Source organism: Mobula birostris, chromosome 28 (assembly GCF_030028105.1).
Source record: "Mobula birostris isolate sMobBir1 chromosome 28, sMobBir1.hap1, whole genome shotgun sequence".
Taxonomy (NCBI): Eukaryota; Metazoa; Chordata; class Chondrichthyes; order Myliobatiformes; family Myliobatidae; genus Mobula; species Mobula birostris.
In genome coordinates, this window is record NC_092397.1 from 16,416,339 (window position 1) to 16,435,902 (window position 19,564).

Sequence of the window (19,564 nt, forward strand, 5' to 3'; positions counted from 1 at the left end):
GAAGAGGAAACTAGAGGCCGCTGTTACCCCTCCCCGCCACCGATGGCGCTGTCAGCGGCAGGTCCGATCCAGAGGCCGCTGTTGCCCCTCCCCGCCACGTAGGGCGCTGTAAACAGGAGGACCACTACACAAGCCGCTGTTACCCCTCCCCGACACGGAGGGCGCTGTAATCAGGAGGACCACTACACAAGCCGCTGTTGCCCCTCCCCGCCACGTAGGGCGCTGTAATCAGGAGGACCACTACACAAGCCGCTGTTACCCCTCCCCGACACGGAGGGCGCTGTGGGTTGGCGCCGCACTGCGAGACTGACTTGCATTCTCCGGGGCACAGCGCGGCGCTACAGGGGCTTCGGAGCCGTGCCCAACGGGAACGGATGTTCGGCGCCTCGGTACTCCGGGCGGAAGGGGATACGGGATGCACCGACCGCCATTTCCAGTCAGTCGTGCCTAAGCAACCAGCATTTTGTGCGTGTTACCATCATGAAGCTGTTGACGCACAACCTACTGAGCTCGCACGTCCGCGGGGTGAGCCGCGGCTACCCGCTGCTGCTGCAGGTGAGCGAGGGGTCCGCGTTGGGGCTGGGGCCGGGCGGGGAGTGACGGAGCTGGGTCCCGCGTGTTACTGAGCCATTCGGCCTGGCGGTGGCGGTGCGACACCGAAGGCGGACCCCGGAACCTGCCTGCCGCTCTCCCACACCCGCATGTGGGCGGAGTAACATCAGCCCTCCCATATACATCACCCCCTGTGTATGGGAGGTGTAACTGCAGGCTCCCCGGTTACAGCTCCCCCTGCAGGTGGGAGGACTAACATCTGCCCTCCGCATACATCACCCCCTGTGTATGGGAGGTGTAACTGCAGGCTCCCCGGTTACAGCTCCCCCTGCAGGTGGGAGGACTAACATCTGCCCTCCGCATACATCACCCCCTGTGTATGGGAGGTGTAACTGCGGGCTCCCCGGTTACAGCTCCCCCTGCAGGTGGGAGGACTAACATCTGCCCTCCGCATACATCACCCCCTGTGTATGGGAGGTGTAACTGCAGGCTTGTTCTATTCATGACGTCCTTGTTAGATACTGTATTCATTTCGTCCATGATATTCTTTGCATCCTCCTCAAAAACCACATCCCTGCTGCTTCAGTTCATTTCCTCATGTTACTAGATATTGTCCCACATTCTGAGCCATATAACATAACTGGATAAACGTAACATTTCAGTACTCTGAGGCGGGTTGTCATGCCTAGTTCAGTGTTGGTCAGTATACCCTTCATTCTCGTAAAGGTGTCTTTCGCCATCCCTATTCTTGTTTTGATGTCCATGTCACACCTGCCATCTGATGTCACCCAGCTTCCTAAGTAGCAAAAGTTCTGTACTTGTTTTATGTCTTCCCCGTATATTCTCAGCCTGCAGATAGGATTCTCCTTCTTTTTGGATATCACCATACATTCTGTCTTTTCGTGAAGAGAAATAATGTATGAGATCATGAAAAGGCAGCGTGACTTCATTGGACATGTGATTAGGAAAGAGGAGTTAGAATGCACGGTAATTATGGGAAAGATTGAAGGGAAGAAAGCAAGAGGAAGACATAGACAAATGATGATGGAGACAGCAGCCAGAGAACTGGGAATGAATACCAATGAATTGATCCACTTGACCCGAAACAGGAGTGTGTGGGCCAAGCTTGAACTGCAGGCTCCCTGGTTACAGCTTCCCTTGCATGTGGGAGGAATAACATCAGCCCTCCCGTTTACATCACCCCCTGTGTGTGGGAGGTGTAACTGCAGGCTCTCCGGTTACAGCCCCCCCTGCAGGTGGGAGGACTAACATCTGCCCTCCGTATACATCACCCCCTGTGTGTGGGAGGTGTAACTGCAGGCTCCCCGGTTACAGCTCCCCCTGCAGGTGGGAGGAGTAACATCCGCCCTCCGTATACATCACCCCCTGTGTATGGGAGGTGTAACTGCAGGCTTGATTTTCGTAAACTGACTCACTTCTCCATCTATTCTTACAGTGGCAGTTTGTTCCCAGTACAGATTTCTGATTAGGCCGAGGTCTTTTGAATATAGATCTAGAGTTTCCTGTAATATTTCAAATAACTTATTGTGCTTCACTTGCGTCAGTTTACGAAAATCAAGAGTGGCTTTAGGCAAGCAAGACACATCAAAGTTGCTGGTGAACGCAGCAGGCCAGGCAGCATCTGTAGGAAGAGGTACAGTCGACGTTTCAGGCCGAGACCCTTCGTCAGGACTAACTGAAGGAAGAGCTAGTAAGGGATTTGAAAGTGGGAGGGGGAGGGGGAGATCCAAAATGATGGGAGAAGACAGGAGGGGGAGGGATGGAGCCAAGAGCTGGACAGCTGATTGGCAAAAGGGGATACGAGAGACTCATGGGATAGGAGGTCCGGGAAGAAAGACAAGTGTGGGGGAACCCAGAGGATGGGCAAGGGGTATAGTGAGAGGGACAGAGAGAGAAAAAGGAGAGTGAGAGAGAGAATGTGTGTATATAAATAAATAACGGATGGGGTACGAGGGGGAGGTGGGGCATTAGCGGAAGTTAGAGAAGTCAATGTTCATGCCATCAGGTTGGAGGCTACCCAGATGGAATATAAGGTGTTGTTCCTCCAACCTGAGTGTGGCTTCATCTTTACAGTAGAGGAGGCCGTGGACAGACATGTCAGAATGGGAATGGGATGTGGAATTAAAATGTGTGGCCACTGGGAGATTAGACAAGGGTGTGTTTTCTCCCCTGATTTGTTTAATGTGTACAGTGAAACAATATTACAAGAAATAAGAGACATCTTGGGAATCAAAGTTGGCGGTGAAAACATCAATAATTTCAGATATGCAGATGACACTGTGTTAATTGCAAGTATGGAGGAAGAACTACAAAACTTAATTGATATAGTTGTTGAAGAAAGTGCAAAATGGGTCTATCTATCAATTGCAAAAGGACAGAATGTATGCTGATATCCAAAAAGAAGGAGAATTCTATCTGCAGGCTGAGAATAAACGGGAAAGACATAAAACAAGTAGAGAACTTTTGCTACTTAGGAAGCTGGGTGACATCAGATGGCAGGTGCGACATGGACGTCAAAACAAGAATAGGGATGGCAAAAGACACCTTTACGAGAATGAAGAGTCTACTGACCAATACTGAACTAGGCATGACAACCCGCCTCAGAGTACTGAAATGTTACATTTATCCAGTTATGTTATATGGCTCAGAATGTTGGACAATATCTAGTAACATGAGGAAATGAATTGTAGCAGCAGAGATGTGGTTTTTGAGGAGGATGCAGAGAATATTATGGACAAAACGAATATCTAACGAGGATGTCATGAACAGAGCAAGCACAAAAAGAGAAATAATGTATGAGATCATGAAAAGGCAACGTGATTTCATTGGACATGTGATTAGGAAAGAGGAGTTAGAATGCATGGTAATTACGGAAAAGATTGAAGGGAAGAAAGCAAGAGGAAGACAAAGACAAATGATGATGGAGACAGCAGCCAGAGAACTGGAAATGAATACCAATGAATTGATCCACTTGACCCGAAACAGGAGTGTGTGGGCCAAGCTCAAACTGGGCATGGCACCTGATGATGACCTGCAGGCTCCCTGGTTACCACTCCCCCTGTGTGTGGGAGGGGTAACAACAGCCTGTCAGTCCTCCCACCCACAGCTTCCCTGCGTGTGGGGTGGGGGGGGGGGGTGGTAACAGCAGCCTGTACAGCTCCCCCTCCCCCATGTATGGGAGAGGTCACAGCTTCCTGTCAGTCCTCCCACTTACAGCTCCCCCTGTGTGTGGGTGGGGTAACAGCAGCCTCTCAGTCCTCCTGCTTACAGCTCCCCCTGTGTATGGGAGAGGTCACAGCAGCCTGTCAGTCCTCCCACTTACAGGTCCCCCTGTGTGTGGGTGGGGTTACAGCAGCCTCTCAGTCCTCCTGCTTACAGCGCCCCCTGTGTGTGGGAACCCTGAGAATACATCTGCAACAGCTATATATAGGCATCCGTTAGTCTCGTGAGACCATGGATTTGCGCCTTGGAAGGTTTCCAGGGCGCAGGCCTGGGCAAGGTTGTATGGAAGACCGGCAGTTGCCCATTCTGCAAGTCTCCCCTCCCCACGCCACTGATGTTGGGTTCAACTCAGAGTTGAGTACTGAAATTCAATCAACCCAAGGGAAGGGCATTAGGACCCATACAGCTTGGCACCGGTGTCGTCGCAGAGCGAAGTGTGGTTCAGTGCCTTGCTCAAGGACACAACACGCTGCCTCAGCTGAGGCTCGAACTAGCGACCTTCAGATCACTAGACCGACGCCTTAACCACTTGGCCAGGCGCCATCTGCAACAGAACAGTGACCATAATAGAATCAACAAAAAACCACCGTAACCTGGGCGTTCACCAATTGTGCAGAAAACAACAAGATGTGCAAAGGCAAAACTAAAGAAATAATAGTAATAAATAAATAAACAGCAAGTATCGAGAGTATGAGGTGAGGAGTCTTTGAAGGTGAGTCAGTTGATTGTGGGAACCAATATAGTGACGGGGCAAGTGAAGCTAAATGCACACCATCCCTCAGAGAAATCCCACCGGTCCCATCCCATTTCCCTGTTCACCCGCTGTCCCGCCACATGCCCGTCAAGACCCCTTCAGTCTGTCACCGATGCGGCGGGGGGGGGCAGTTTGCTGCCCGCTTTACCCACCGTCTCTCCCTTTCGTGCCTCGCGTATCTGGGAGTGTTAACTTCAGCTCGGCCTGGAGCGAGTCAGGTCACCCGCGTTCAGGGTCCCAGCGTCATTCATTTATAATCCAGGACGATTCAGGTGAAAACCCTTGACGGGTGGACGTGGAGAGGATGTTTCCTACCATGGGGCAAGTCTATGACCAGAGGGCACAGCCTCGGAATAGCAGGAGATCCCTTCAGAACGGAGATGAGGCGGAATTTTTCCAGCCAGGGCGTGGTGAATCTGTGGAATTCATTGCCACGGGTGGCTGTGGAGGCCAAGTCACTCTGGGTACATTTAAAGCGGAGGTTGGTAGGTTCTTGATTAGTGATGGTGTCAGGGGTTACGGGGAGAAGGCAGGAGGATGGGGTTGAGAGCGATAATAAATCAGCCATGATGGAATGGTGGAGCAGACTTGATGGGCTGAATGGCCTAACTCTGATCCTAAGTTTTATGGTCTTAGGGGTCAAATTCAACAAAATGTTGAACCAAGTCACTGTAAGTCCTCAAAAAATGTTACAAGTTAATAACGTTACACCGATATAAGGACTTAGTTAGACCCCACTTGGAGTACTGTGCTCAGTTCTGGTCGCCTCACTACAGGAAGGATGTGGAAACCACAGAAAGGGTGCAGAGGAGATTTACAAGGATGTTGCCTGGATTTGGGAACATGCCTTATGAGAATAGGTTGAGTGAACTTGGCCTTTTCTCCTTGGAGCGACGGAGGATGAGAGGTGACCTGATAGAGGTGTATAAGATGCTGAGAGGCATTGATCGTGTGGATACTCAGAGGTATTTTTCCCAGGGCTGAAATGGCTGTCACAAGAGGGCACAGGTTTAAGGTGCTGGGGAGCAGGTACAGAGGAGATGTCAGGGGTAAGTTTTTTACTCAGAGAGTGGTGGGTGTGTGGAATGGGCTGCCGGTGACAGTGGTGGAAGTGGATACAATCGGGTTTTTTAAGAGACTCTTAGATAGGTAGATGGAGATCAGAAAAATAGAGGGCTACGTGGTAGGGAAATCCTTGGCGGTTTCTAGGGTAGGCTACATGGTCAGCACAACATTGTGGGCTGAAGGGCCTGTAATGTGCTGTAGATTTCTAGGTTTTAAAACCCAGTTTTCCTGCTGGTGTCTGTGACGTGTTGGGACGGGCAACCTCCCTCTCCTTTAATTCAACAGAACCCTCACCCAACCTCACGTTTCTCACCAGCCATCGCTCCAAGCGGGAGATTTTTACACAGCCCTTCAATGAAACATCATATCGAAGAGAGTCCCAGCCGTGCGGCGACAAAGGCGACGTGCGCGGGAGCCTTTCCGCTGTGGCGTGGCCGCGCACTCGCGCAGCTCAGAGGGAGCAGTGCCCTCGCCCCAGTTCAGTGATTTCCTTTCTTCTTGTCTTCTCCCCGCTCCCCCATCACACGCCAAAAAAAAAAACAACGTTAAGGCCTCGGAGGTGAAAATCAACAACGTGGACTTTAACCAGGAGTTCATCACGCGGATGATCCCAAAGGTGGAGTGGAACGCACTGGTGGAGGCGGCGGAGAGCGTGAGTACCCCTCGTGTGGCGTGCCGTCGTTCCCCCCGGGGGGCCCCCTCCTCTCCAGCCCCCTCCGCCCGCCGCTCTGGCGTCCGGGGCCCAGCAAGACACAAGCAGCCGGTCAAATCTCTCCCCTCTCGCCCTCTAGTTCTCAATACCCCGCCCCAGGCAAACGACTGCGAGCGCTCACCCGGTTTATTACCAGCACAGGATCGCTGTTCATTCTCCAAACCCGCTCCCTGCCTCGCGCCCATTACTCTTTCGGGGGCGTGCGGCGCGGCCGAACCGCCGGGGGGAGGTGAGGGTGATAAACATGAGACTCTGCAGACGCTGGAAGGGTCGCACGCAAGATGCTGGGAGGACTCAGCAGGTCAGGCAGCATCTGTGGAGAGGAGCAACCCGTCTATGTTTCGGGCCGAGACTCCTCGTCTATCCATCACCTCCCAGCCTCTCACATCATTCACTCCCACCCACCGACCTTCCCCCTCACCCGGTCTCACCTACCACCTGCCAGCTTGTGCTCCTTCCCCTCCCGTTACCTCCTTATGCTGGCCTCTTCCCCCTCCTTCCCTCCCCTTTCCGGTCCCAAAGAAGGGTCTCAGCCCAAAATATAGACTGGATTATTTCCCTCTGTAAACACCGCCTGACCTGTTGAGTTCCTCCTGCACTTTGTGTGTGTGTGTGCAGCCAAAGGGACGTGGATTTAATGTCGATGGAGACTGGGAGCAGGTGCAGAAACAGTCCCGGCTGTTTGCCCACAGGGGCTGAAAAATCTACCGGTGGGGAATGGCTTCTCACCGTTTTCCGTTCTCTCTCTCCTTTCCTTCTCCTCCCCCCCCCCCCTCTCCGACCCCCTCCCGGGTACAGATCGGACATCGGAACGGGCTGCCGCAGGAGCTGCCGCAAGCGGGTCAGAGTGACGAGGACTTCCTGCAGAAGTTACATCACGTCCTGCTGGAGGTGAGGGCCGCGGCCGCCAGGACACAGACCCCGACCCGCTGGCTCCCCGTCTGACGGTCCGGCTTGCTGGCTGCCGGGTACCAGTGGTGGGGGCGCGATGGCTCAGTGGGGTGAGGACCCCCCACTTTCGTGCAGGCTGCCCAGTGATGGTCACAGACCCAGGGCCATGGGCTCCTTCAATCCCCATCGCTGTCTGGCTCTCAGCCAATGGGACGCCTCCAGTCTGGGGATATACAGCCCAGAGGGAGCTTCACTCTGTGTCTGACCCCGGGAGTGTGTGATGGGACGGTGTGGAGGGAGCTTCACTCTGTGTCTGACCCCGGGAGTGTGTGATGGGACGGTGTGGAGGGAGCTTCACTCTGTGTCTGACCCCGGGAGTGTGTGATGGGACAGTGTAGAGGGAGCTTCACTCTGTGTCTGACCCCAGGAGTGTGTGATGGGACGGTGCGGAGGGAGCTTCAGTCTGTGTCTGACCCCGGGAGTGTGTGATGGGACGGTGTAGAAGGAGCTCCACTCTGTGTCTGACCCCGGGAGTGTGTGATGGGACGATGCGGAGGGAGCTTCACTCTGTGTCTGACCCCGGGAGTGTGTGATGGGACAGTGTGGAGGGAGCTTCACTCTGTGTCTGACCCCGGGAGTGTGTGATGGGACGATGCGGAGGGAGCTTCACTCTGTGTCTGACCCCGGGAGTGTGTGATGGGACGGTGTGGAGGGAGCTTCACTCTGTGTCTGACCCCGTGTGTGTGTGATGGGACGGTGTGGAGGGAGTTTCACTCTGTGTCTGACCCCGGGTGTGTGTGATGGGACGGTGTGGAGGGAGCTTCACTCTGTGTCTGACCCTGGGAGTGTGTGATGGGACGATGCGGAGGGAGCTTCACTCTGTGTCTGACCCCGGGAGTGTGTGATGGGACGGTGTAGAAGGAGCTCCACTCTGTGTCTGACCCCGGGAGTGTGTGATGGGACGATGCGGAGGGAGCTTCACTCTGTGTCTGACCCCGGGAGTGTGTGATGGGACAGTGTGGAGGGAGCTTCACTCTGTGTCTGACCCCGGGAGTGTGTGATGGGACGATGCGGAGGGAGCTTCACTCTGTGTCTGACCCCGGGAGTGTGTGATGGGACGGTGTGGAGGGAGCTTCACTCTGTGTCTGACCCCGTGTGTGTGTGATGGGACGGTGTGGAGGGAGTTTCACTCTGTGTCTGACCCCGGGTGTGTGTGATGGGACGGTGTGGAGGGAGCTTCACTCTGTGTCTGACCCTGGGAGTGTGTGATGGGACGATGCGGAGGGAGCTTCACTCTGTGTCTGACCCCGGGAGTGTGTGATGGGACGGTGTGGAGGGAGCTTCACTCTGTTACCCCATAACTCAGCAGTGCGTGAGGAAGGGAGAACTAGCCCAAGCCAGTGTCTATCCCAAGTCACCATTCATAGTAAATTTTTGAGTACATTTTTGTCAGCGAGCGGAACCACAAGATTCATTTTAATGGGGCATTCATTGTAAATACAGGAAACACTCACGCCCAACAGGACAGACAGCATTCCTTGTGCAGGGAAAAAAGCCAACGATCTGTACAAATCAGGGGAGACAATAAAATGAAGTAATAAACAGGCAGGAGGTGAACTGTCCTTCAACATGAGTTCAGTCAGTGTTCAGTTGTACAATATTTTGAAGCGATTTTTGTCTTTGACCGTTCCTGAAGCCCCAGTCGCCAACATCCTGACCAGCCGAGCATGACGGTGGGCTTTCTTGACACCAGTGTGTTTCCAACGGCACACCCCTCCACCTGAGAGTCTGACGCTCGGCTCTCGCTGTTTGGAGGTGTTTGTGGGCGGATCTCGTCCGCCTCGCCGTGCGTGGCTCACGGTTCTGTGGGGCGAAGGCCCGGGGCGTCGCGGCTCCCCCCCGCCGGCCACCGCTCACGCTGCAGGCTGGGGCGTCGGGGCAGCCTGGCCCCAGCCAAGGACAAGGGAGAACCTGCAGGCGCTGGAAATCCAGAGCAACGTGCAGAACGTGCTGGAGGAACTCAGCAGGCCGTCGACGGGAGAGGGCAAACGGCCGACGTTTCGGGGCGAGGCCCTTCGGTAGGACTGGGGGGGGAAGAGATGGGAAGTGGGGGGGGAAGGGAAGGGAGAAACACAAGGTGATGGGTGAAACTGGGAGGGTGAGGGGGGTGAAGTAAAGAGCTGGGAGGTCCATTGGTGAAAGAGATACACGGCTGGAGAAGGGGGAGTCTGACAGGAGAGGACAGAAGGCCATGGAAGAAAGAAGAGCGCGGGGAAGCACGAGAGGGAGACGATGGGCGGGCAAGGAGATGAGGTGACAGAGGGAAACAGGGATGGGGAATAGTGAAGGGGGCCATTACCAGAGGTTTGAAAAATCGATGTTCGTGCCATCAGGTTGGAGGCTACCCAGATGGAAAACCTCCATCCTACTGAGCTGACAGTGGATGGACATATCGGAATGGGAATGGGAGGTGGAATTAAATGGGTGACCACTGGGAGATCCCGCTAGTCCTGGAGGACGGAGCGTAGATGCTTGGCGAAGCGGTCTCCCAATCTACTTCGGGTCTCACCGATATACCGGAGGCCATGCTGGGAGCACCGGACACAGTATATGACCCCAACAGACTCACAGGTGAAGTGTCGCCTCACCTGGGAGGACTGTTTGGGGCCCTGGATGGTAGTGAGGGAGGAGGCGTAGGGGCAGGTGTGGCACTTGTTTCGCTTGCGAGGATAAGTTCCGGGAGGGAGGTCAGTGGGGGGAGGGACGAATGGACAGGGGAGTCGCGTGGGGACTCTCGGCCCGAAATGTCAACTGTGCTCTTTTGCGTAGCTGCTGCCTGGCCTGCTGAGTTCCTCCAGCCTTTTGTGGAACAGGTCAGGTTTGGGGCAGAGGAGAACACATTAGCTTCGTTCTGTCATTTGGGCGTATGTGATGAAACACGTACGTGTCCCGTTTCGGGCTGCTCTCTTCTAAGCTGGTTGCTTTTGTCGTTCCAGGTAGAGGTAGTGGAAGGAGTCTTGAAATGCCCGGAATCTGGCCGAGAATTCCCCATCTCGAAAGGAATTCCAAACATGCTGTTGAACGAGGACGAGGCCTAATCCGCCCTCGCGATGATTGCCCAGCTCGATCTGGGTTCCCCTGTTGACGTTCGTGTCCCCCCCCACCTTGCAGTACCAGACGGCCGGTGGGGGTGGGGGGGGTCCTGCTTCAGCTTGAAGCTCTGGAACTGTTCATGGCGTGGGGACGTGGCGCTCCCGGGAAACCGCTGCGCTCCTGTACGTCAGAACAGACGTACGCCTGTGTTGGGGGGGCGAGCGCGGCGCTAGGGCGGGGCGGCTGTGGGTTGCAGGAAAACTGGCTGGGGGAGGGGGTTGGAAGGGTTGCCCCAGCTGCAAGGGGCAGTCGTTATTTAAAATAAATTAATCGATTTGTCTTAAAAACGAGAGTCCTTTGCTCATTCAAAGACTCGACTGCGAAACCTTCAGCCGCCGACTCGCTGTTGCCGCAGTCGGGGCTGCTTGACTGCAGAAGGCTTCGCGACTCTGACCCAAGGGCAGCTGCGCGCTCCCTCTGTGGCCTTCGGGATCTTACTTTGCACATGATGGCTGCCTCGTCCAAAGTTAGAATTAGGAATTTCAGTTCTTGTTCTCGTCGTTCATCTTCACTGCCTCAGTCCGTGAATCTCCGCTGATCTGTGGGTTCAAAGGTTCGTTCATTATCAAAGTATGTAGGCAGTATACAACTCTGAGATCTGTCTTCTCCAGATAGCCACGAAACAAAAAAACCATGAAAGAGACCGACTTGATCTACAGTCCACAGTCCGATCCATAAATCGCAGAACTTTGGTAACATCCTCCGACAGTATCGAGGGGTGGAGGGCAGTGTTGAGGATGCACTGTCAGAGACCACCCCCTCCCTCCTGTTCTGCCCCCTTCCCCCGGTCACTCTTCTCTGTAATCCCACATGAAAACCCCCAGCTCATTCCACTCACCCTGATCCACACCCTCCTCTCTGCTCCCAGCAATCCCCTGCCTCTCAGCCAACTGAGGCACGTCCATCCCGCCGGACCCCGGCCACCACCCGTCGGGACCCTTGGACCAGAACGGGGCCAGGGTCGGCCAGCAGGCGCCAAAGGCCCTGAAGCGGCCACATTGACGGCAGCCCACCGCGCACCGCCATCTGCAAAAGGCCTGTCGGTTCTCTCACCCTCACAGGATCAGTGGGATCCTCGCCGTCCTACCTCAGGTGGAAAAATACCCCGTCACCCCCAACGCCTTGCCTCATTCCCCTCCAACCATCCCTCAGTCCCCTCCTCAGGGTTCAGAGTAAATTTACTATCAAAGTCGCCTGAGATTCATTTTCTTGTGGGCATTCACGGTCGATAGAAAACCATTTCAAAGAAAAACAATCTTGTTCCCCACCCCTCAGATCTCTCCAGTCACCACGCATCAACGGTTCCAGTTGCTTCGTGGGGCAGCCGTGACAGGGAGTCAGTGCAGGTTCCTCAGATTGGCCCTCGGGGCAGCAGGCTTGCCCCCCTCCCCCCGAGGGCAGGGTTAGGACTGAATGGCCCACGCTCTGTATCGAAGGACCGGCCATCTGCAGGTCCGTGCTAAACCTTAGCCGGGCCCCGAGAAGGTGGGACGGCTGAGGGGTGTCCCCCGCTAACCCGCCCCCTGGCCCAGCACGCAGCTGGTGATGTTAAACCCGAAACAAGAGAAAATCTGCGGGCGTCGGAAATGCGCCCACAAAATGCTGCGAGAACTCAGCATCCACGGAGTAAACGGTCGACGCTTTGGGCCGGCGAGAGAGAGGGGTGAAGACACACACTCAACAATTCAGGAACAGCTTCTTCCCCTCTGCCGTCCGATTCCTGAATGGACATTAAACCTTGAACACTACCTCACTTTAAAAAAGGCTGTTTTTGCACTATTTTTAATTGAACTATTTAATATAATATACTTACTATAATTGATTTACTTTTTTTTCTATATTATCTTGTACTGCTGCTGCAAAATTAAGAAATTTCACGACATATACCGCTGATATTAATCCCAATTCTGATTCCAATTATCAAGGGCATCTCAAGACCCTCCCACCCTCTTCTGCCATATGTCACGGCTGACCAACTCCTCTGCTATGCTATTCCTCCGTACCTTTCCATTCTCTGACTGATCAAAATATTTATCCTCCTCCTCTTTAAACACTTCCCGTAATCGACCACCTCTCACTACCTCAGCTCCCCCAGAAACTTATCTGTCTGAACAGTTCTCCCCTCAATCTCCCAAACTCCAGGGAGTACAGATCCAAAACTGTCCATTCTCTTCTGGGACGGGCCTCCCGTCGCAAGAACTGGCCTGATGAATCTCCCTTGGACTGTTTCCAGGGTTTCTGTCTTGTTCTTTTGGTGAGGGGACCAGAATCGTACGCCATGTCCCAGGTGAGGTCTGTACAAAATGTGGCGACAAGACCAGGCCAGAGACCGGGAATCCTCACTCCCCAAAGCCCGTCCACCATCTGCTTAAGCATCACACATAAAAGTTGCTGGTGAACATGGCAGGCCAGGCAGCATCTCTAGGAAGAGGTACAGTGGATATTTCAGGCCGAGACCCTTCGTCAGGACTAACTGAAGGAAGAGCTAGTAAGGGATTTGAAAGTGGGAGGGGGAGGGGGAGATCCGAAATGATAGGAGAAGACAGGAGGGGCGAGGGATGGAGCCAAGAGCTGGACAGGTGATTGGCAAAAGGGATACGAGAGGATCATGGGACAGGAGGTCCGGGGAGAAAGATAAGGGAGAGGGGGGAAGCCCAGAGGATGGGCAAGGGGTATAGTCAGAGGGACGGGGGGAGAAAAAGGAAAGAGAGAGAAAATGTGTGTATATATATATAAATAACAGATGGGGTACGAGGGGGAGGTGGGGCATTAGCGGAAGTTAGAGAAGTCAATGTTCATGCCATTAGGTTGGAGGCTAGCCAGACGGAATATAAGGTGTTGTTCCTCCAACCTGAGTGTGGCTTCATCTTGACAGTAGGGGTGGCCGTGGATAGACATATCAGAATGGGAATGGGACGTGGAATTAAAATGTGCGGCCATTGGGAGATCCTGCTTTCTCTGGTGGACAGAGCATAGGTGTTCAGCAAAACGATCTCCCAGTCTGCGTCGGGTCTCACCAATATATAGAAGGCCACATCGGGAGCACTGGACACAGTATATCACCCCAGCCGACTCACAGGTGAAGTGTCGCCTCACCTGGAAGGACTGTCTGGGGCCCTGAATGGTGGTGAGGGAGGAAGTGTAAGGGCATGTGTAGCACTTGTTCCGCTTACCAAGGTAGAACATACAGGGTTAATGGTAAGGCACTGAGGAGTGCAGTGGAACAGAGGGATCTGGGAATACAGATACAAAATTCCCTAAAAGTGGTGTCACAGGTAGATAGGGTCATAAAGAGAGCTTTTGGTACATTGGCCTTTATTAATCAAAGTATTGAGTATAAGAGCTGGAATGTTATGATGAGGTTGTATAAGGCATTGGTGAGGCCGAATCTGGAGTATTGTGTTCAGTTTTGGTCACCAAATTACAGGAAGGATATAAATAAGGTTGAAAGAGTGCAGAGAAGGTTTACAAGGATGTTGCCGGGACTTGAGAAACTCAGTTACAGAGAAAGGTTGAATAGGTTAGGACTTTATTCCCTGGAGCGTAGAAGAATGAGGGGAGATTTGATAGAGGTATATAAAATTATGATGGGTATAGATAGAGTGAATGCAAGCAGGCTTTTTCCACTGAGGCAAGGGGAGAGAAAAACCAAAGGACATGGGTTAAGGGTGAGGGGGGAAAAGTTTAAAGGGAACATTAGTGGGGGCTTCTTCACACAGAGAGTGGTGGGAGTATGGAATGAACTGCCAGATGAGGTGGTAAATGTGGGTTCTTTTTTAACATTTAAGAATAAATTGGACAGATACATGGATGGGAAGTGTATGGAGGGATATGGTCCGTGTGCAGGTCAGTGGGACTAGGCAGAAAATGGTTCGGCACAGCCAAGAAGGGCCAAAAGGCCTGTTTCTGTGCTGTAGTTTCTACGGTTTCTATGGATAAGTGCCAGGAGGGAGATCAGTGGGGAAGGATGGGGGAACGAATGGACAAGGGAGTTGCATAGGAAGCGATCCGTGCGGAAAGTGGGGGGGGGGAGGGAAAGATGTGCTTAGTGGTGGGATCCCGTTGGAGGTGGCGGAAGTTACGGAGAATTATATGTTGGACCCGGAGGCTGGTGGGGTGGTAGGTGAGGACCAGGGGAACCCTATTCTTAGTGGGGTGGTGGGAGGATGGGGTGAGAGCAGATGTGCGTGAAATGGGGGAGATGCGTTTGAGAGCAGAGCTGGTGGTGGAGGGAAGGGCTCCATCCCTCCCCCTCCTGTCTTCTCCCATCATTTTGGATCTCCCCCGCACCCTCCCACTTTCAAATCTCTTACTAGCTCTTCTTTCAGTTAGTCCTGATGAAGGGTCTCGGCCTGAAACGTCGACTGTACCTCTTCCTACAGATGCTGCCTGGCCTGCTGCGTTCACCAGCAACTTTGATGTGTGTCGCTTGAATTTCCAGCATCTGCAGGATTCCTCGTGTTTGCACTATCTACTTAAGTCAGGATTGTGATGGGACACTCTCCACTTGCCCGGGTGACTGCGGCCCTGACCTCCTACAGGTCACAGAGGCGGCTTGGCGGCCACCCTGTCCACAGCCGTTCACCCCGGCGGGAACCGTTTCTACTGACAGGAGAAGGGGCCGAGGCGGGTTACCGGCGCCTTAAAACCGGTCCCTCCGGGCAGATGGGGCTCGTCAGCCCGTGGTTGGCAGCTCATCTGGGAGAAGGAAAACTCTGATCTCAAGCCACCGCTGCTTTGTGGCTGTACCGGCTCAGAGGGAGTGAACCCCGAGGGTAAAATCCGGAGCTGGGCTCAATACTGACTGGCAACTCCTGGTGCCAAACTGTATCGGTCTCTGCCGTTCCTTTGGGTTCATCAGGTGCGTGGAGAGGGGGAGCCTGCTACACGGGGCAACACTTCGCTCTCCGTATCGTACCGCCCGGGCTTGTGTATCTAGATAGCTAGGACGCAACATCCGTGGCGACTCACTCACTTTGTCTGCCTTTTCTCTGGTTCCCAAAGACCGGCAGTGGACTGATGCTTTTCCACTCAGTCCCCGATCTAAGCTGAACTCTCAGACAAACGCTGCCAGACGCACTCTGGACCTGGAGCAGATTCCATTTTCTGTATTCCAGGAGACCCGAATCCCGACGACTCATTCTCATTTCATGACAGGCACACACTGTGATCGCATCACAACAAACTTTCCAAAAGAACTAAGTTTCTTTCTTTCTTTTTCAATCTTTTTATTAGCTTCGTAAAATATAAACATAACATAGCGATAATACAGTTGTTGGGAATACATTGTTATACTTAACATGAGTAATTATAAAACCAAATAGTATTTAATTGACAAAACTCCCGATCATATAGGATACCAATGAAAAATACAGGACGAAAAGAAAATACCTCGACAAAAATCTTCAAAAAAGAAAAAAATAAAACCCCCTCAAAAAAAAACTGACCTAAACAGAATTAATCAACTAAACTTAAAAAAGACCTGGGCAACGTAAAAATTTTTAAAAAAAGAAAACCTTAGTGTCGACGTCTCCGTCCCTCTCAAGAACTAAATTTCGAAGTGTTTTGTCTTACCCTTTTGGTTAACATAGCGGCCAATTCTAACCGAGCCGATTGCCGCTACTGGCGACACCCACGGGTTTGTTATATCTGTACGGCGCGCCCTCAGCTCAAATAATGATTGTTCCAAAGTCGAAGAAATGAATTTCATCCTTTATTAACAATTAGCCGAGGTACAATCATGAACAGATGGAACTTGAGCAAAATTAAGCGTAATTAGGTGGTCAACAAAAGATACGACGTCCGTAAGATAGACAAATACTTTATTGATCCCAGAAGAAATTACAGTGTCACAGTAGCATTACAGGTGCACAGGTATACAAATACTAGAAGAGAAGTAAGAAAGAATAAAAAAAAAGTTACCTCAGATACACTAGTGAAGTTTAAGAGACTACTAGACAGGTATATGGAGGAATCTAAGGTGGGGGCTTATATGGGAGGCAGGGTTTGAGGGTCGGCACAACATTGTGGGCTGAAGGGCCTGCACTGTGCTGTACTATTCTATGTTCTATGTTCAAACAGTCTAACAGGAGGGGGTCATCACTTCCCCGGCGATAGGTTGACTCATTATCGAGCCTAATGGCTGAGGGTAAGAATGACCTCATATCGCGCTCTTTGGAGCAGGGCAGTTGTCTCAGTCTGTACTAAAAGTGCTCCTCTGTTCAGCCAAGGTGGCACGCAGAGGGTGGGAAACGTTGTCTAGAATTGCCAGGATTTTCCGGAGGGTCCCTTGTTCTACCCCAGCCTCCAGTGTGTCCAGTTTGACTCCGATAACAGAGCCAGCCTTTCTGATCAGTTTGAGCTTGCTGGCTTCACCCGTGTTGATGCCATTGCCCCAGCACACCACCACGTAGAAGATTGTACTGGCGACAACAGACTGGTGGAACATGTGAAGGAGAGGCCTGCACACTCCAAAGGACCTCAGTCTCCTCAGGAAGTACAGGCGACTCTGGCCCTTCTAGTACACAGCCTCTGTGTTGGTGCTCTGCTGTCATCCAGGTGCACCCCTAGACCATAAGATATAGGAGCAGAATTAGGCCATTTGGCCCATCAAGTCTGCTCTGCCATTCCATCATGGCCAATCCAATTTCCCTTTCATCCCCAATCACCTGTCTTCTCCTCTGTATCCCCTCATGCCCAGACTAATCAAAAATCTATCAATCTCTGCCTTAAATGTACACAAAGACTTGGCCTCCACATCCACCTGTGGCAACGAATTCCACAGATTCACCACTCTCTGGCTAAAGAAGTCCCTCCTTGTCTCTGTTCTAAAATGGCACCCCTCTATTCTGAGGCCGTGTCCCTCCGGTCTTAGATTCCAGCACCATGGGAAGCATCCTCTCCACATGCACTCCATCGAGACCTTTCACCATTCGATAGGCTTCAACAAGGTCACCCCTCATCCTTCCGAACCCCAGTGAGTACAGGCCCAGAGCATCTTCTCCCCGGTCATGCCTCGACCCTACTCTGTCTCTGCTTCGCAGCCGCACGCCTCGACCCTCGAGTCCGGTTTCTGAAGGGACACTGAACGCAAGACCATATCTCATTACTTCCTGTTAATTTTTATTTATGTACTACTTATTAAATTTAACTATTTAATATACATATCTTACTGTAATTCAGAGTTTTTTCTCCATTATCATGTATTGCATTGTACTGCAAAGACAACAAATCTCACATTTTTTTAGATTAGATTAGATTATAAGGACACGCAGTCCTCTTTTATTGTCATTTAGTAATGCATGCGTTAAGAAATGATACAATGTTCCTCTGGTATGATATCACAGAGACGCAAGACAAGCCAAGACTGAAAAACTGACAAAAACCACATAATTATAACATATAGTTACAACAGTGCAACATCGTAATTTGATAAGAACAGACCATGGGCACGGTAAAAAAAAAAGTCTCAAAGTCCCGATAGCCCATCATCTCACACAGGTGGTTGAAGGGAGAAACTGACCCTACCATGAGCTTCCAGCACCGCAAACTTGCCGATGCAGCACCCTGGAAGCACCCGACCACAGTCCGACTCTGAATCCGTCCGAAAACTTCGAGCCTCCGACACTGAGCACCATCTCTGCCGAGCGCTTCGACCCCGGCCCCAGCCGCTAGCAGCAGGCAAAGCTAAGGATCTGGGGCCTTCCCTCCGGAGATTCTCGATCGCACAGTAGCAGTGGTAGCGAACCGGGCATTTCAGAAGTTACTCCAGATGTTCCTCCGTGCTTCTCACATCCGTCTCCATCAAATCAGAATTGTGCACGGCCCCTATTTAACAAATACGATATCATTTCACCGGAGAGGCTGCGCACGTTGCCATTTGCTGGTGATATTAAACCTGATTCTGATGTAACGGAGGTGTGCAAACGAGCACGTCGAATCTGGAAGCTACAGCCGCGGACAGCCACGAATCTACACTCATTAGGAGGTACAGGAGGTATCTAATACAGAGGCCATTGAGAGGCTGCAGAGGGCTGAACACGGAGAGCAGAGAGACCGCGTGCAAGCAGAACTGGGTGGATGGAAAGAACAGTTTGAACACTTAATGCAAGAGAGGGGGACTGGTGAAAAATAGGCCGAACAGTGACGCGGCCAGACTGGGAGGCAAATGAGATGAGGCCCAACAGTCGGGTGTTTGCCGTGTCACGTTAAAGAACCAGCAGAAATGGAAGACACCTTGAAGTCTGGTATTGCTATTAACTAATGGTATTTGTTAGTAAATACGCAATACAGTAATATAATTCAGATAAATCAAACAGGTTAGCAATGATTTTATATATATATAAGTGTGGAAATATAAAAACCAAGCTTCTTCAAGCTTAGCGGGTAAATGGATACAGTCTTAACGATGATGGGTAAATGAAATCAGTTCAGTTTGTGGTACTGAGTTGAGTAGTGATGGAGAGAGAGAGAGATGTTATGGTTGTCTGAGTAAGCCGATGCCATCGATCCTTCCCGTTGTCCTCCAAAACTTCCAAGTTAGCCAAACTTGACCAACTTAAGAGCACCGTCTTCAGGTGATAGCCTACCAACCCGGGCAAAGGTTAGACACACTGACAGACTTCACAGGGTCACTCTTTAACGCACTAATAATCGCAGATCGATCCCTCTCAATCGATCCTCAGTCTCACACTCAGGGGCACCAGGGAAGGATAGTGATAACTTCACCACACCCTTGTGCGTCTGCGTGTCCTGTGAAACAAGCTGGTTTGAATACTGTCGTGCTGAACACCAGCTGTCCATCATGTAGCTCCTCCCTTCTCTCTCTGTGAGAACTGAGAAGCTGCCAGTGTCCTTGCAGAAATCCCAGACAAAAACTGAGCAGTCTTCGCCCCTCTCTCTCTCAATAACAAGGTGTTTGTGTTGAACAACTCTCTCTCTTTTTAAAAGCACAGTCCATAGGGATAATTCAGGATCCCGTCACAGCTGGGTAGCCACGACCAGAATGTCAGCTGAGGAAGGGGATGAATTCAATTGAGAAGCCCTGGGCCAGGTAGGCAATGCAGGGAAGTGTCCACAAACTGGCGAGATTCAAAGTTCAAAGTAAATTTATTATCAAAGTAGAGGGCCTATAAAATAGTATTCTCCCCCCCCCAGAAGTTTTCATGTTTTATTGTTTTACAACATTGAATCAC

At 51.9% G+C, this 19,564-nt stretch overlaps 1 protein-coding gene across 1 annotated transcript; it reads left to right on the forward strand.

Moving 5' to 3' along the window:
- The first annotated feature begins 320 nt into the window (after window positions 1–320).
- Window positions 321–10,580, forward strand: trmt112 (tRNA methyltransferase activator subunit 11-2). Its single transcript, XM_072245492.1, has 4 exons — window positions 321–555; window positions 6,165–6,266; window positions 7,125–7,217; window positions 10,214–10,580. The coding sequence occupies exons 1-4, from the start codon at window positions 481–483 to the stop codon at window positions 10,313–10,315; spliced, it is 372 nt and encodes a 123-aa protein (XP_072101593.1). The 5' UTR covers window positions 321–480; the 3' UTR covers window positions 10,316–10,580.
- Window positions 10,581–19,564: the final 8,984 nt, after the last annotated feature.

Bases quoted from the DNA above. Each gene is read 5' to 3' on its own strand.
- trmt112 (XM_072245492.1), top strand. From the start codon at position 481: ATGAAGCTGTTGACGCACAACCTACTGAGCTCGCACGTCCGCGGGGTG. The intron at 556-6,164 runs GTGAGCGAGGGG...AACAACGTTAAG, and splicing joins GCTACCCGCTGCTGCTGCAG to GCCTCGGAGGTGAAAATCAA. The intron at 6,267-7,124 runs GTGAGTACCCCT...TCCCGGGTACAG, and splicing joins TGGTGGAGGCGGCGGAGAGC to ATCGGACATCGGAACGGGCT.